Here is a 17,746-nt window from a genome sequence, read left to right on the forward strand (position 1 = left end):
ATAGTAACATATATCAGTATGAAAACTGTGCAAGGTTCCTTCTCCTCAGGAGTGACCTTTGAACCTTGAAAATGTGACATTTTTGAAGGCTTACAGAACAGGAACAAAAAGTGTTACAGATATGGGGTCAACTGTTTTGGAAAGGTCTTGACCTCCACTATCATAACCGAAGGTAATCCAACAGGGGGCGCCACTGTGTTGAGTTAAAACCCATAAAAAACATAATTTAACCCTCTAAACAACAAGAAATCTCAAATTTGATTACAAATACATGTTTTCCACCCTCAAAAACCCACGGAGAACCTACAATCTTCCTTGTAATCTTACCACATAATAGGGAAAACAGTTCAGAACTACAAAACATGTGGCGCACCACGCTTCTCCATATTGCAATTCTGTACAAATTGTAGTTCCTTAAGTATTCTTCCGGGTTAGGTTTAGGGTTGTCACATTAGGGTTTCGAAATTATCTATGTACTCATTTTTCAACATAAAAACTCAAACTACATCGTATATTTTTGTATTTTGATTAATTTGCTGACATGAAAACATTTACATGAACATTAAATAATGCTATTTTAGCACTTATTCCAGTCGCTCTGTTTCGCAGTCTACAGAGGGTATGTTCAATGGCAGAACGGATTCAGCAACGTTTCAAAACAGAACTTCGGGGCTCGTAACTTGGATCTATTTTTGTTGTTGAGTAAAAAAGTGGTTTAAAGTTTTTTTAAATATAATGTGGCTTCCTACCGAGAGGGTGCTCCATACAAGTTAATCAATCAGATCGCTTAATAATAAACGTGTTAGCTAAACGTTGCCGCTTGTGAACATGCTACAAGGGTGCAAAGACACACCAGAAATATAGCGTCTCTGTCCCCATTCTTCCTTGTGTAGTTTGTATCGATGTCGTCGCCAATTCGCCTGTACAACATGTAGACTATGCTTAATTTTCCTTTTTTTTATTGTGCAAATGAACTCAAACTTGAGATGTTTTTAAATTTAACAGATGGATTTAAAACAAGACACAGTAGATGTGGAGTAAACTGGCATGTATTTATTCCAGATGTAACTGTTTACATGTACACATTTCATAGAAAATAAAATAACAATAACTTCTCCTCCAGACATATTCAGCATGTAATAACTGCATGACCCACACATGTCCAAATGTATTGATGCCAGGGGCGGACTGGCCATTGGGAATACCAGGAGTTTTCCAAGTGGTCCGACACAGCCAGAGAGCGAGAAAGAAAAAACAAAAGTTTCAGAGAAATTGCTCATACGTTCAGTCATCTGTGGCAGCTGATGCACAACCTGCTCTATGTGATGTACTACATTTCTTCATCTGAAAGTTCTGAACTGCTGTAATCCTCTTCAAAGTCCTCCAGATCTTCTTCCAACACGGTAAAAACACCGGGGTCTGTGTCTACACGGGCATAGGTGCTGGTGACAGCACTCAGTTTCTTCTGAAGAATGTCTTTCTTCTGTAGAAGACAGCAGTGCAGTCCCCTGTATCCAGCCTCTGTCATATCTGTAGGAGTAGCTTGAGTGAAAATTGAAGAATGAAATTTAAAAATAGGCAGATAAAGTTGGAAACAGGTAATGCCATGGTCCTTTTAGAATATAATAGAATATTTGTAGAACATACTATGGTTCTTGATGTTCTCTTCAGTGTGATGGAGGAGGTTGTCCAGTTTGTCCAATGCCTTTCTCAGGTACTGATAATGTTGAGTCATCTCCTTCACAAGGATTGGTTTCTCCTCTTCCATGCGCCTGACCAGCATGACCTGGTCAAAAAGTCGCCTCTTCAAACGGAGACTCACCACTATTTTGAAAAAAAAAAAAGAACAGATGGGAATCAATCAAAACTTTTCAATATGTTCTACCAGAATTTTCAGTATTGATCATTGTGTGGCCCACTAATTTTTAATGGGCTCTATGCACAACTCCACTACTTCCTGAACTTAAGGGAGCTCCTTTGTTTCCTGTCTTTCATTATTAGACAGACTGATTAATCCAGGTGTGCCCGACCTCATTAAATGGCCAGACACACCTGGATTAATCAGTTCATCCAGTACTGAAAGACAGGAAACAAAGGAGCTGCCTTAAGTTCTTGAAGTAGTGGAGTTGTGCATAGAGCCCATTGGTCGTCTTATACCAATATCCACAGCTTAATATTAACATGAACACACTTATACCTACTACTTAGATTAATGGTCACCAACAAGCACACAAATGGTACCACTTTGCTTACCATCTCCTTGTGCCTCCCAAGGGAGAACGACTTCATCAGAGAGACTGCATGCTGCTTCTGAGTCAATTTTGTCTTCATCGGCAGCAACTGTGTTGTATTGGACGATCTTCTCTCTGAGTTTCTTTTTGAGCTCACCCAGTCTCCTCCGTTTCCGTTGCCTCGTTTGATTGCTGTCTGTTATATTAAAAAAGTATTAGTAAGAACAACAAACAAGCATTAGTTGTTAAGTGATGCAAAACTAAATACCATTTTGTCGGTAGAGATCATGCTTCTTCCTTCTGAGGGAATAGATGATCTCATCAATCTCTCTCTGGAGCTCTTCCTGGCTACTATGAGCACCATGTTTCCCTTGAAAAACACAAATAAGCAGAGATGGAAAACCAAACGTAGCCAAATGAATGACAGTACCAATCTGACACACCGGCAACCGTGTTACATACCAGTGGCTGCCCACTGCTTCACATCCTCAATCCACTGTTCTGTGTCCTCCAAAGTGATGTTGAGGTCATGCTGGAGATGCTGAAGATTTGCTGCTTCCTTTTCTGCTCTCTGTGTAATCTATTTATGTTTTCAGAAGAAAAAATACAATGCAAGAATAATTTTTATTCAATTGTCTATCTGCTGTTGAAAAACGCTCAATACTTTTCAGTCTACATGTCAAAGTATTCTTGGAAAAGATATTGAACCCCATATTGCTGTGTGTGTGAATGATAATCTGATGAGCAGGTGGCACATTGTACAGTAGCCTCAGCCACCTGTGTATGAATGTGTGAATGAGGTGAATGTTGATTAGCCTTGTAAAACGTTTAGGTTGGTTAAAAACACTATAAAGTTTTGCTATGTAAATGCTTGAAATGACAAATGTAAATGTTAAAATACCAAAATACAGTGTAGACGTCTTACTTTAACAAATCGCTTCGCCAGTGTCTTGTGTAGACTCTCCACCTTCCTGTTGTTCCATCCCATGGCAAGCATTGTTATCATATCGGCTCTCCCTGTAAAATAGAGAATATGTCAATTCAAGCAGTGTCAAAGCATGCCTTTTTTTAATTTTTATTTTTTTTAAACCAACCTGACTTGGTCATGTATTTTGTGGTCAGAGCTGCCCTTGAGAGAAAGCTGTTCACTTGCCCCACCTCCTCACCAACAGTATTTCCTGCACCATCCTGGTTTCTGCCACCCCACCTCACCTGCTCGAAAATAAAACAAACAAACACACAAATATATGCACGAGTTATAAACTTTCTGTATTTACTTTCTTTCCTACACACCAGATATACTGTATCTGATCAATATGTGGACTGACTGTTCTCACATGATTTATAGTAATGAATTTGGTCAGACTTGGAATTTTTCTAGTGTGAAAAGAAACTTTTAACTTGCACACTGTACCTCACATTTGCCAGTGTGAGCCTTGGCATGCATTACAGACAGAAAAGGCCTCATCTCTGTCAGTGGTTGGAGCTCTGACAACTTCTCTGCCATCTTCTCCAAGTATGGCCAATACCTGTAATGAGAAAACCACTTAAGTGTTTGGGGTGCATACTGACATAATGATAAGGAGACAAATCGGGGGAGGTCACCAGTAAAAACTCTATTACCAACCACAGACAAACATGAAGCAAAATAAATGCTAATGCTAATAATACCTTGTATCTGCTGGACACAGAGGTGATACCAAATAAGCCATATCAACTTTCTACAGCCATAATGTCCCAAAGGTATGATTTTAGGCCTGTTGTGCCAAGCTAAAATGAGTTAATACAGTGTAAAAAACCGATTCAAGCTTCAGGTATGGTAAGGGTTAAGATCACCTGCAAGTGAGGTCCATACAAAAGAATTTGATGTTTGCAGCCTGAGCCAACTCCTTCTGCAGGAACAGTGGGTAAGCATAAATTTCTCCACGGTAGTGATTCAAGCCTTGTAGCAAGATTCCGTGTCTGCAAACGGCAATTTCCAGGCCCTTCTCGTCCACCTTGGCCCTGGACTTCTGGGAGGTTTCTCGCCCTGCAGTAAAAGTTGCCGGCCCACATACATCATGACCAGTTCTCTGAAAGGAGATAAACTGTTACATGTAGCCCGGAGACAAGTAAAAAATAAAGACGAAGGGGTAGGTGGTTGGATAAAACCTTACAATCGTCATCTGGCTTCTTGTCTGATCCACAAAGGCAGACACTTGGGCATCTTGTGCAATGAACAGGCCATCAAAAAGAGATTGTTCATCTGTCCTGTTAAATAAGAGGAATTTCCTTATTTTATTACAACCTTTATGTCACCTGTGGAAATGAAAGCTGAAAGTTGGCATAAAGCGAGTAGTTAAATATTGGTTTACTGTAAGGGTAAAGCTGTTGGGTGTGGATTAGGGCTATGGAACGGATACAAAAAGTTCCCGAACAAATTAATGGATTGTTGTCATGGAACTGTGATATTACAACCACGTTATGAACAGGGCTATAATACATCTGACCAAGTGTAAAAATATCTATATCTATATCCATTTACTACATCAAATGTGGCCTGAAAGTATCAACTAAAGAGTAATGCTGAACATTCAAGGCTTTTCTACATAGTTACTTTGAATGTGTTATATTTTAGGATTATAATCATGAATTACAATATTGCAATAATGTGGTTATAAACATTGTTTTCTGACTGTCCAGAAAGATTTTCAAATTAGAATAATAATTTTAGATGCCATGAATGATGGAATATGAATTGTATGTACATTGAAATATATTTTTCTTAGCAATGAGGTTCATTATAGTTAATGAAATGAATGAAATGAAATGAAATGAAATGAAATGAATGAAATGAAATGAAAAATACTTTATTAATCCCAAAGGGAAATTCAATATTGTAGTAGTAGTAATTTTTTAGTAAAACAATCACATTAATTAATTAAGGGCTTTGTTCTTCAGCCTGATAGCTGCTGGAAGGAAGGATCTTCTGTATCTCTGTCTTGCATCGGACTTGAACAAGCCTCCCACTGAACACACTCTGTTGTTTCGTCACGGCGTTGTGTAGAGGGTGTGAAGGATCTTCCATTATCTTCGTCAGCTTGTACAGAATTCTTTTTTTGATGATCAACTCCAGCGGCTCCAGAGTTACTCCAAGCACAGAACCAGCTTTCTTGATCAGTTTGTTAATTCTTTTCAAGTCTCTGGTTCTGATGCCGCTGCCCCAGCAGATTGCTGCAAAGCTGATTGCACTTTCAACAACAGACCTGTAGAACATTTGCAACATTTTGGTGCAGACGTTAAAAGATCTCAGCTTCCTTAAGAAGTAGAGTCTGCTCTGACCTTTCTTGTAAATGTACTCAGTGTTGCTTTTCCACTCAAGTCTGTTGTCCAGCTGAACTCCAAGGTACTTGTATTCCTCCACCACCTCCACCTCCTCTCCCATGATGGAAACACTTCTATGTGTGTTCTTGTTCCTCCTGAAGTCAACAATCATCTCCTTTGTTTTCTTGGTATTCAAGATGAGATGATTGTCACCGCACCATTTCACAAACTGACCGACCAGTTCTCTGTACTCTGCTTCTTGTCCATCACTGATACACCCAACAACTGCTGAGTCATCAGAGTATTTCTGCAGATGACAGAACTCAGAGTTGTACTGGAAGTCTGAGGTGTACAGCGTGAATAGAAATGGTGAAAGTACAGTCCCTTGTGGTGTTCCAGTGCAGTTGACCACCATCTCAGACACACAACCTTTCAGTCTCACAAACTGTGGTCTGTTTGTGAGGTAGTCGTAAATCCAGGTGGTTGTGGAGGGATCCACCTGGAATTTCTGCAGCTTCTCACGCAGCAGAGCAGGCTGAATCGTATTAAAAGCACTTGAGAAATCAAAGAACATGACCCTCAAAGTGCTGCCTGACTGGTCCAGATGAGAGTGGGCTCTCTGAAGCAGGTATATGATGGCATCTTCAACCCCAAGCCCATTACGGTATGCAAACTGTAATGGGTCCTGAAAGGTGTTCACCTGCTTGCTGAGGTGAGCCAGTAAGAGTCTCTCCAGGACTTTCATGACGTGAGATGTCAGGGCGACTGGTCTGTAGTCTTTTGGTTCAGCTGGTTGTGGTTTTTTAGGCACTGGAACAAGGCAGGATGTTTTCCACAGCACCGGGATTCTTCTCTGGCTCAGGCTGGTGTTGAACAGGTGCTGGAGAATCGGACATAGCTGTTTTGAGCAGGTCTTGAGAACTCTGGGACTGACACCATCTGGACCTGCAGCCTTGTTCTGGTTCAGTTTCACCAGTTGTTGCATGATTTGGTTACAGGAGACAGACAGAGTGGAGGTGGAGGCAGAGGAGGTTTCAGGAAGTCCTGATGTGGAGGGAGATGAGGTTGTGTCAAGGTCCTTGACTGAGCTGCAGGGTGACAGAGTGGAGGTGTGACAGGAAAGCTGTGGGCTCATGGAGGGTGTGTGGCTAGTTGGGATTGAAGCAGGAGGTGAGCTAAACCTATTGAAGAACATGTTCAGTTCATTCGCTCTGTCCAGACCTCCATCAGTCTGATCCTCCTTTATCCCGAAAGCCAGTGATCTTCTTCATTCCTGACCACACATCCCTCACATTGTTTTTCTGAAGCTTACTTTCCAACTTCTTCCTGTAGTCCTCCTTGCACTTCTTCATTTGTGTTTTAAGTTGTTTTTGTGTGGACTTCAATAACTCCCTGTCTCCATCCCTAAAAGCTTTCTTTTTGATGTTCAGCAGCTTTTTCAGGTCACTGGTGATCCAGGGTTTGTTATTGGGGAAGCACCTCACTGTTCTTGTTGGAACAGTGCTGTCCACACAGAAGTTAATATAATCTGTCACACACTCAGTCAAGGCATTGATGTCATCTCCATGAGGTTCACATAGGACGTTCCAGTCTGTAGCCTCGAAGCATCCTCTCAGAGCATCTTCAGCTTCATTAGACCAGGTTCTAATAGCCTTTCTAATGACTGGTTGTTGCTGAACGATGGGCTTGTAGGAGGAGGAGAGAAGAACTAGGTTATGGTCTGATCTTCCTAAAGGTGGCAGGGCAAAGGAGCTGTATGCATTTTTAATATTTGCATAAAAATAAGTCCAACGTTTTGTTTTCTCTGGTGGAGCAGCTGACAAACTGTTGGAAAGTTGGTAGAGTTGCAGAGAGGGAGATGTTGTTAAAATCTCCAGAGATCGCCACAAATGCGTTTGGATGTTGTGTTTGAAGCCTGGCCACTACAGAGTTAATGACATCACAGGCTGCGTCTGGAGCGGTACCAGGTAATATATATACCGCTACCAGAATAACGCATGTGAACTCTCTGGGTAAATAATACGGGCGGAGACTCACAGCTAGCAGTTCAATGTCTCTATTGCAGATCTTCTCTTTAACAGTGACATGTTCAGGATGACACCAGCGCTGGTTTACCAGCACCGCAATTCCACCTCCCTTCAGCTTCCCGCTGAGTTGTTTATTGCGGTCTGCACGGACCGTCCTGAAGCCGTGTACAGACGCATTACAGTCTGTGATGTGTTCATGCAGCCATGTCTCGGTGAAGCACATAATACTGCACTCTCTGTATTCTTTAAGAGACCTGGTTAGCACCTGAAGTTCATCAATTTTATTAACTAGCGATCTCACGTTTCCCATAACAACCGTTGGAAGAAACGGTTTGAATCGCCACCGTTTTTCTCTCTGCCTCGCTCCTGCCCTGCATCCTCTTCTCTTTCTTTTCAACTCCGTTGGGATTTGAAGTGTTGTTTCACTGATAATCTTGAGTTTGGAGAGTTTTATCAGTTGATCCCGATGGTAAACAAGTCTCGTTGCCATGGAGACTCACAATAACAAGTGTTGCAAAAAAGAAAAAATATTCAGAAAAATCTCCCGTATAGCACAGCCTCTGACCAGCGCGAAAAATCTACCCGAACAGACACAGATTGACAGCTGATATCTTAAAAAAGACGGCTATATTGCAAAAAATCACAAGTTAAAAACAGAGCTACCACAATTGCTGCTGCCACCTAGCGGCGCATTCTAGAATATATATATTATGTATATGTATATGTATTATGTATATATATATATATACAGAATATATCAATTACAAAGATTAGTCTGCTAACCCTTTGGATTTCTTGAAGCGGTACTGCTTTCTGTTACCATCTGCAGCTATGGCAAGCATGTCTGGTTTGCAGGCAGGGCACTTGAAGGGCTCAACCTGACACAGATGCTCTTTCTTCCAGTTGCAGAAGGCAAATCCACGATACACCCTGTGGAATGTATCACCACATATACTGCCATTCTGAAAACGAGGATGGTATTATTTTGGTTAATTGGTAAATTAAAAACTTTGCAGTTTGGAATTCAAATTTTCGAATTACAAGAGTTCTTACCCGTCCTGTGCAATGTGCCCGATGTTCAAGCATTCTTATAAATGCTTTTTTGGACGTAGCTGGGCTGGCCAACTTCATCTGTTCAAATGATGCAAAGACATCAAATTTGAACAGCATTTGGCAGCTTGCTGTTGCTGGCCAGTATCGGCTACTAATCAGGTCACTGATCCCTGGGGTCCACTTGCAGGAGCAATGTGGGCAATACACAGCAGGCAGACAAAGATTGTATGGACCTGAAAAAAAAAAACAAAAAAAACAAAACAACATATACCGTTTCAAAAGTATCCTTACAAAACAGGACAAAGTGATAATAGTAAGCCATCATCGGCCTGTGATGGTATCCAGAGAGTAGAGGGAAGTGTCAACATGCCATTGATAGTCACCAAGACAGTCTGCTTTCCTGGAGAGATGGTATACTCTTGGTCTGGGCCACAGGAGCAGATTTGTGTTGGTGGAAGAATCGGCAGCATACATACTATAGTTATGAAAATGTCAGAAAAAAATACCAGTATTCAAATAAAAAATTTTAACAGTTACAGAAAACTTCAGACATGGGTCATATTATACCACTGTATATGCAGTAGATTTTATGGACTAATACATTTTTTTAAACACACCTTGTTCAACCAGTTCACAATGACCGCTTTCATCCATCTTCACTAAGGATGTGGGAGGAATGTGTTTATAAAAATGGTCAATCATGACTTCTCTGTCATGAAATACATTTTTTTTGTGGACAATTGAGTCACATCCTGCGCAGAGAAACTGAACTCCTGAGGGAACACAGTCCAAGCACCTGACCACAGCCTTGACTGTTTTGCACTTTTGACAGCAATGCTGGGGAACTCTTTCTGCGGCCAGCATACAACTCAGGAGCTCTGGCACTGCAGCCTTGAATTTTCTCTCTGTGGTCAGCTGCCTCTTGGTCCACACAGACATGCTGGTTGTCTCCTAAACTTCTGCTGATGCAGGGACGGTGACCGAACTCAGCAGGTCTCTCAGTGTTTGAAGATGGTTATCTAAATTGATAGAGTATAAAAAAATGTAAAAAGGACAGCCATAAGAATATTTTTTAATAAAACAAAAAAAATCTATATAGCTTTTTCACAGCTATTGCATTATATACATGGCTGCTACAGTACATACAATATTCAGATGCCTATAAGTACTTAATGTTTTCCAAACTAGAAGATCAAGTTTGACTCTATTTGAGCTGACAGAATTCAATATGCATACCAAGATTTGTGACCTCTTGAGGAACTTCATCCATCTGCGAGGTCTCAACTTCTGGCACCTCCATAGTGCGCCTGTGTTTAACTACAAAGACGAAAGAAAAGTTAATACTGACCAACAGTATCAACTTATAATCAGAACTATAATATTTTGCTGACCAGATCGATTCTTTCTGATGAATTTTGGTACTATGTACCCATTATGGTCCCTCGTCCTCCAGGAAACATTGGAGCCTCCGGTTCCCTTCTGTTTCCTTTTCTTTGATGGCTAAAAGTAAGAAAGAAAAAAAAGTGTGCACAAAATTTTTTTCAGAGAAAATTTGGTAAGAACAATCACAGAGAAAAATATCTAAAAAAATCTTACCTTTTTGGCTTCCAACTCATCTGCCAACGCTTTCCCCTCCTCAAGCCACTGTCTAAAGTTCTCAGATGCCATTTTGAGACAGACAAAGGGAAGGAGAAATAAAAAAAAGAAGGATGGAAAAAGTCAAAGTAGAAAGATGTAGAGGGAAAGACAGAAACACGACCACAAAAAGCAAAAGCTAAGAGAGAAAGAGAAACTAGTAGAAGAAATGAAAAACTGGTTCTTAGAAGAACCGTTGGATTGCACAGAAATTGACTGATGTTCAAAAGACCTGAAAAACAGAAACAACATCAAACAAAACAGGTGAACTAGGATTAGTTGTGCAACTACTACTGTCTTCTGTTTGTTGCCACTGAAATGAACATTTAGCTAAATGCAAAGTGAATAACCACAAACAAGTCTACGGGGATTAAGTTGTGCATACAAAAGTAAAAGAAAAGTAGATTAATTAAACAAGAGTCTGTATCAACTGGTTATGGACTGTCAAAGACTGATCCTTGACCACTGATGGGGTTCTGACATGTTAGCCATTAAATCAGCAATAACAATTAACATGGACCTGATTCTGAACTGTAAATCCAGCTAGTGCTGCACCTGCAATTTTCTTTCACATTTTCGACCCTTATTGAAGGGATGGGTTTATAGAATTTAAGTCAGACACAAAATGGTCAAAATACAGTTTGAATACAGGACAACATTGTTTACTGCGGACAGAAATGGCAATACAGCTTACAGAATCTGCTTGGTCATAGAATTTAGTTTAACCCCATTGACAAAAAGTTATCTCTCTTTAACACTTATCAAGTCTATATCACCTTCTGCTAATAATGGCTCGGTAAAACAGTAACGTCAGTGTGTTATTGGTCAAGATAATTATGTTTTGAGCTACGCACCTTCAGATTTGCATGTTATTTGAGGTGGACCGGTCATTAAGCTAACTAGCTCGAACATTAGCTTGTAAGCTAACGTTATCATCTTATTGGTAAAATCCTGTCTTTTCTATTATTCACAACTGATCAGCAACTGAAACATCAAATTAAACAAACTCGGATACGTAAGAGTTACAAGTAATAGCTTACTTTAATATAAAATATCAGCAGAGCTATACCTGATATTAAGTCAGGACACTTTAGTTAGCTAAAAACTAGCCACTTCCGCTAACTAAAATCTCCTGGACTCACATAAACGCGATCAATGAGTCATTAATTTTTATGGATTTAGCCATTTTATCACATATTATACCGTGTAGAAACCATTTTTCTTAGACAGATGAAAGTAATATCAAGTAAAACTCCTTTAAATATAAACGTGTCGGACTTACCAATGCTACAACGTTCAATCAGGAAATGATGAAATTGGTGATGAAGGTCAAGGTTCATTTGGTGACGTCTTTCCTGAGACACAAGCCTGCCGATATTTACTCGACCGCTAGAGGTCGCTAAACTTTAAAACGTAAAAGGTGGTCGTAATTCGGCGCTGGTACAAACGACCTATGTGGTCGTTTTTCAGAGGAGGACAGTCTCATTTTTTCCAAGTTCATCACTTCATGTCTCAGTTTGTGACAAATGTCAAATTTCCAGGTTTCTACAGAGATCCACCAATCATGTTTTCAAGGGAGTTTGTAACTTTTTTAAAGGCATCAGTCCTCCTTCATTCAGCCTGGTTGAGTTAGAGACAGGCTGCTCTGCTGACTCTACTTATTCTGATTAAAACACGTGGAACAAATTATGAACTTAAAATGATGGTTTCATTGTGGATGAGAATAAAGTTGACCTGGGAGTTTGAGGGTCTTGTTAAGTATTTTAGCTGTTACTGGGATTGATTTCTTCTCGGTTGGGATATCTGAGGTTTCTCCAGGTATCTGTTGGCGCCACTTCTCCAGTGTGGGGGACACAGCCCCCAGTGCTCCGATGACCACTGGTACTACTGTTGCCTTCACCTTTCATGCTTTCTCCAGCTCTTTCTTGAGTCCTTGGTATTTCTCCAGTTTCTTTTGTTCCTTTGTCCTGATATTTCCATCATTGGGGATGGTTCCATCCATCACTACGGCTTTCCTTTGCTGCTCATCCATGATCACAATGTCCGGTTGGCTGGCCACCACCATTTTGTCGGTCTGTATCTGGAAGTCCCACAGTATCTTAACCCTCTCATTCTCCACCATATTGGGAGGTGTAGATCTAAGATCCTGCCTGGTGTGGTAGACCTGATATTCTGTTTGGTGTGGTCATTTTGTGCTCCTTCCTGGTACAAATTCATTATCCTTACCCATGCATACCCAAGAAAACTGATAAAAAATTTTTTTAAATAAGTTCCACTGTAGTGGACACTATGCATTAAATGGTAAACTGTTAAATTAAATAAGGAAGTCATCGTCGTTAAGCTCTATTAAATTGAATAAGTTTGACTAGAAATTATTGATTATTTCTTGTCAATGGCAACATGTGAAAATGAGCAGGATTAACTTACTTAAACAACTTATCTTGATTATTTAGCATTATTAAATAAAAAGAAATAGCCCTACAATTAAACTGCGTTCATCCAGTTATGAGAGTGTTTCTGAAAAGTTCTGTTTGTAAAGCACCTTACACCTATTACAGAATCTGAACCAATACTTTATATTTTCCGAGAGGTTCCGGATGTGGGACCAGTTACTGGTGCTGGTAAGTCCATGTGGTGTAAGATGCCTGAATCAGAGACAATCACACAAACACCTTCCACAGGTTTTCTATTAGTCATTATTAAATACTAATTTTAAACTCTCAGTTTGATGAATCCTAACCTGAGAGTTTCCAGTTTGCAGTCTGGACTCTTCAGTCCACCACACAGCTTCTTCAGTCCTGAGTCCTGCAGGTCGTTGTTACTCAGGTCCAGTTCTGTCAGACTGGAGGACTGGGAGCTGAGGACTGAGGACAGAGGTCCACAGCTTGTCTCTGAGAGACCACACGCACTCAGCCTGGAGAGAAAGTTATGGAGAAAAACACAAATAATATATGTGACAAAGTAATCAGCCCTCAGGGTGGACACAGACTGAAGGACCACCTGTAGAGAAAATCAGGTTTCTAACCTCATCGTGTCCATGTGGTGGGTTTTAATGCTCAAAGACATCATGAGTGAACAAGGATTCAGCATGGCGGCTGAGGATTTCCTGAGAATCAGTGACAGTTTGAAAATTCGATTCATACAGTAGTAGGACTGAATGTGTAATAGGACCAAGTGTTTATAAGTTTAGGGAGGACAAATAGATGATGGCCTGTATATTTACTGCAGTTTATAAACTCACTTCGCACTGCCAATACAGCCCACTGCCGAATGAAATGATCTGAGACAGATGAGTTGTTGGTAGCAGGCATCACGGCCTGTCAGAAACATTACAGATGGACAGTGAATTGACCATGGAAAAAGCAGTTACTGCAGTAAGACAACATGAGGAAATTAAAAGACAGCAACCTCTGTTGCGAGAGAAAAATACCACAGAGAAAGAAAAAGAAATTCAAAACAATTCGATTCAAAAAGAATTTTCACAAAGAACACCAAACAGGAAAGTCTGCCTATGGAAAGGGACAGACAGATTTACAGAAAGGACAGAAAAGTTACAGAAGATGTGGAAAAACACCAGTTCACTCCTTGAATAATTGTGCAGCACGTGAAGCAGAGTGCAGAAAAAGCAGAAAAAGAGGACATTTTGCAGCTGTTTGTCGATCAGGTAGAGTGGGAGCAGTACTTGAAGAAGAGAGTGACAGCACTCTTTGCCTGGGGGTAGTATCTGCAGGGAACAAACCATTGACATGGAAAAAGACTATTTAAGTGATTGGTCAAGACATTTCCTTCAAGTTGGAAACCGGTGCTGAGGTTACAGTAATTCCAACATCTGTCTACTTAACAAAACAGCACGGCCCAACAACCAAAGCAATGATACCATTGTGTCGGCCCAGCAGCAAACCTCTAAAGGTGTAAAGTCAGTTTCATGGGTTTTGGAACATAAGGGTAGGAGTATGCAATCAGTGTAGGTGGTACAAAAACTTCTTTGTTTGGGTTTTCAGCAATCACAGACCTGCAGCTAATGCATCTTGTCGACACTGTCAGCAAAGACCTGTAAGCTGAAATGAAAAAGCAGTACCACAGTGTCTTTACAGGTCTGGGCTGCCTAAGAAGAGAAAACAAAATGAAGCTGAGGGAGATTGCCAAGAATTGTTGCTGCTAAGATGGGTACCTCTCCCACTGAATGACAAAGTAAAAGCAGAGCATGACAGAATGGTGAACATGGAGGTAATCATGCCAATAGAGATGTCCACAGATTGGTGGGCAGGAATGGTGGTGGCAATGAAGTCAGGTGGGAAAATCAAAATATGCTCTGATATGACCCATCTAAATGAGTTCTTCTCCGGTGAAAGACACATTCTACTAGCAGTAGATGAAACTCTGGCCAAACTCACAGGTGCAAACACCTTTACAAAGTTGGATGCCACAGCTGGAATATAGCAGATACCCCTGCACCCAGATTCAATCCCATTGACTACATTTATCACCCCTTTTAGGAGATACTGTTATAGAAGGTCCCTATTAGGAAGTTCCTCTGCACCAGAACACCTTCAAAGACAGCTAATGCAGATTAACTGTGTGTCATGCAGTTGACTTTCTAGTCTTCAGGGTAACCAGAGAACAGTATGACCACAGACTACATATAGTGTTACAGGGGCTCCAGGAAGAGGGCCTAACACTTAATAATGACCAGTGTCAGTTTGCTGGCCACAAAGTCAAGTTTCTTGTCCATGTAGTCAGTGCCCAGGGGATTGAAACAGACCCAGTGAAAGTCAGGGCAATCAAAGAGATGCTTGTGCCCAAGGATGCAGCAGATGTCAAAAGATTTGTGGGCATTGTGAACTATGTGGGAAAGTTCTCACCACGCATTGCAGAGCTCACACAACCACTCTCAGACCTACTGAAGACAATGACTGGGTATAGGGGAGCACACAGCAGAGAGTGTTTGATGAAATGCATAATGAACTGTCAATGAACCCACAGTCCTGGTGCAATATTGTATGAACAGAGAGACAAAGGTTGCTGCAGATGCTTCCTCCTTTGAGCTAGGCGTTTTATATCAAAAGCAGCCATCAAGGGAATGGCTCCCTCTAGCTTTCATTTCCTCGCAGCAAGTCAGACACAGAGCGCAGATATGTCCAAATAGAAAAAGAACCACTTGCACTGACAAGGGATGTGAACATTTTAAGTCATACTTAGTGGGCATGAACTTTTTGATAGAAATAGATCACAAGTCCGGTGCCCAGCTCCTTGCTAAGGATCTACCACCACACATTTTGAGATTCAGGCTATGTCTGCTGTACTTCACATAAAAGACTGAGTAGGTAACTGGAAAGAAACTGATCACGGTAGATACACTGTCCAGGGTGCCAATCCAAATCCACGGCAGAAGACATGCAGCTGGAGCAAAGACAAAAGCAGATCAGGGTTGCACAAAACACTGATGATGTCTGCAAATGCTGAAACACATGGTGAAAGAGGCTGGCTGACAGAAAAGCTTTTCCATCTCAGCTCCAACCCTACTGACAGTACCACCAAGACCTACTGGTGGCAGACCAACTGCTAATAAAAGGTGATCTACATAAGGTTCTCATGGCTTACAGGACCACTCCCATGTCACATGGAGCATTGCTCACACAGTTACTAATGCACCCAAACATCAGGACTCCACTGCCTATCAGCCAGGAGAAGCTAAAGCCTTGATGGCCACACCTTCAGGCTTTCAGAAGAAAAGATCAAGACAAAAAAGAGAAACAAGCTTCCTAGTTAAATAAAAGTCACAACACAAAGACAAGATAAGACTTCCAACCAGGCTGCGTGACTAATATCAAAGATTGTCAAAAAGTCTGCTCAAACACTGAGGTCTTATAACGCAGACCTACCTTCTAGATGACTCCCAAATTGATCAGACCACACTAGGTCATTCAAACACCAAGAGATTTATATACAGCACTGTTTTTTTTTTATTTGTTTGGTTTTTTTTTTTCAGAATAAACCCTGCACAGCTTTGGGGACTCAGGTAGTCTACTCTGACCCCTATGGGATGAGAACACTGCCATAATCTGAAACTGAAAGAAAACGTTTTGAAACTTTGAAAGTCAGTGTTTGAAAATTTAAGACCTGAAATAAAGTTTTGCAAGTCTGAAAATAAGTTTTGAAACCTTGAAAAGTATTTTGAAAGTCTGAAAAAAAAGTTTGAATCTCTGCAAGCATAATTCTGTACTTGAATTTTTATTTTTCATAAGTGCAACATGCATATTACAGAGTTTCAGCTTCACATTTTCAGAGATTCAAACCTCTTGTTGCAACCTTACAGATTTCAAGTCTACATTTTCAGAGTTTCAAATATGGCATTGTTCTCCCACCACATTAGTTTGTAAAAAACTTTTGAAACCTTGTAATATGAGATCTGAAAACTGCTGTGTGCATCTTCGCAAAAAAGCTTTGAAACCTTGAAAAGTATTTTGAAAGTCTGAAAAAAAAGTTTGAATCTCTGCAAGCATAATTTTGTACTTGAATTTTTATTTTTCATAAGTGCAACATGCATATTACAGAGTTTCAGCTTCACATTTTCAGAGATTCAAACCTCTTGTTGCAACCTTACAGATTTCAAATCTACATTTTCAGAGTTTCAAATATGGCATTGTTCTCCCACCACATTAGTTTGTAAAAACTTTTGAAACCTTGTAATATGAGATCTGAAAACTGCTGTGTGCATCTTTGCAAAAAAGCTTTGAAACCTTGAAACCTGAGTTTTGAAATGTTAAAATCTTCTCCAAACATCATTTTGTAAGGATTAAATTTTACTTTGAAATCTGGGCGGATGAACTTTTCGGAGTTTCGTCTGCACCGCTGCGAGTTGCGATGAGGTGATTTATGGCAGTGTTCTCTCGCTGCTTTGATTTGAAACTCTGAAACCCACACTCTGAAAAACTAGAAAAAAAAAAAAGAAAAAAAAACGGCTCCGGGGGAGGGACAACGCCTCTTCTAACTAATCATTTCCCTTGTGAAGTATTAGTCCAATCACATGTAAGAACGCACAGTTCTTGTCACCGTTGCCGGGCGCTGAGACGAAGCTCAAATCGTGGCACGGCAACTACCGGTTGTGGCCGCGACTTGTCACGGACTGCCAGAGTCTGCCGAAGCGGATGGCCCGACTCTCCACAGCCTAACGTTTGTAACCGTAAAGAAATGTCTTTAGGCACAGAAATGTTGGTGGATGTAAGCTGCCTCAACCGTGCTGCGGCAGCTCTTTGGAGCACCAGGGAACGGGGGAAGTGCCTGCAACCTGCACCAGGCATGATCCAGATGGTAAGTATAATGAGAGGATTAATGTGATTTTATGTACAGCCACGACTTGTATTATGATAGTAAACGTATATAGTCCTTGTTGCATAAAAGTTACTAATACCCTACTGTTAGACCGTGCTGTATGTCAGTTGTTCGAACGACACTAACAAAAACTAAACAAAAATATTTTCGTCAACTCACATTTTT

At 40.6% G+C, this 17,746-nt stretch overlaps 1 protein-coding gene across 1 annotated transcript; it reads right to left on the bottom strand.

The window, feature by feature from the left end:
* Positions 1 to 726: 726 nt before the first annotated feature.
* Positions 727 to 10,258, bottom strand: LOC121628337. The gene is made up of 15 exons (XM_041967363.1): positions 10,211 to 10,258; positions 10,044 to 10,114; positions 9,851 to 9,931; positions 8,985 to 9,038; positions 8,688 to 8,847; positions 8,345 to 8,491; positions 3,646 to 3,760; positions 3,326 to 3,443; positions 3,157 to 3,248; positions 2,694 to 2,811; positions 2,500 to 2,601; positions 1,648 to 1,824; positions 1,332 to 1,542; positions 1,122 to 1,188; positions 727 to 771 (listed from the first exon to the last, which is right to left on the bottom strand). The coding sequence occupies exons 1-15, from the start codon at positions 10,228 to 10,230 to the stop codon at positions 727 to 729; spliced, it is 1,578 nt and encodes a 525-aa protein (XP_041823297.1). The 5' UTR covers positions 10,231 to 10,258.
* Positions 10,259 to 17,746: the final 7,488 nt, after the last annotated feature.

The sequence above is a fragment of the Melanotaenia boesemani genome, chromosome 2, assembly GCF_017639745.1.
Source record: "Melanotaenia boesemani isolate fMelBoe1 chromosome 2, fMelBoe1.pri, whole genome shotgun sequence".
Taxonomy (NCBI): Eukaryota; Metazoa; Chordata; class Actinopteri; order Atheriniformes; family Melanotaeniidae; genus Melanotaenia; species Melanotaenia boesemani.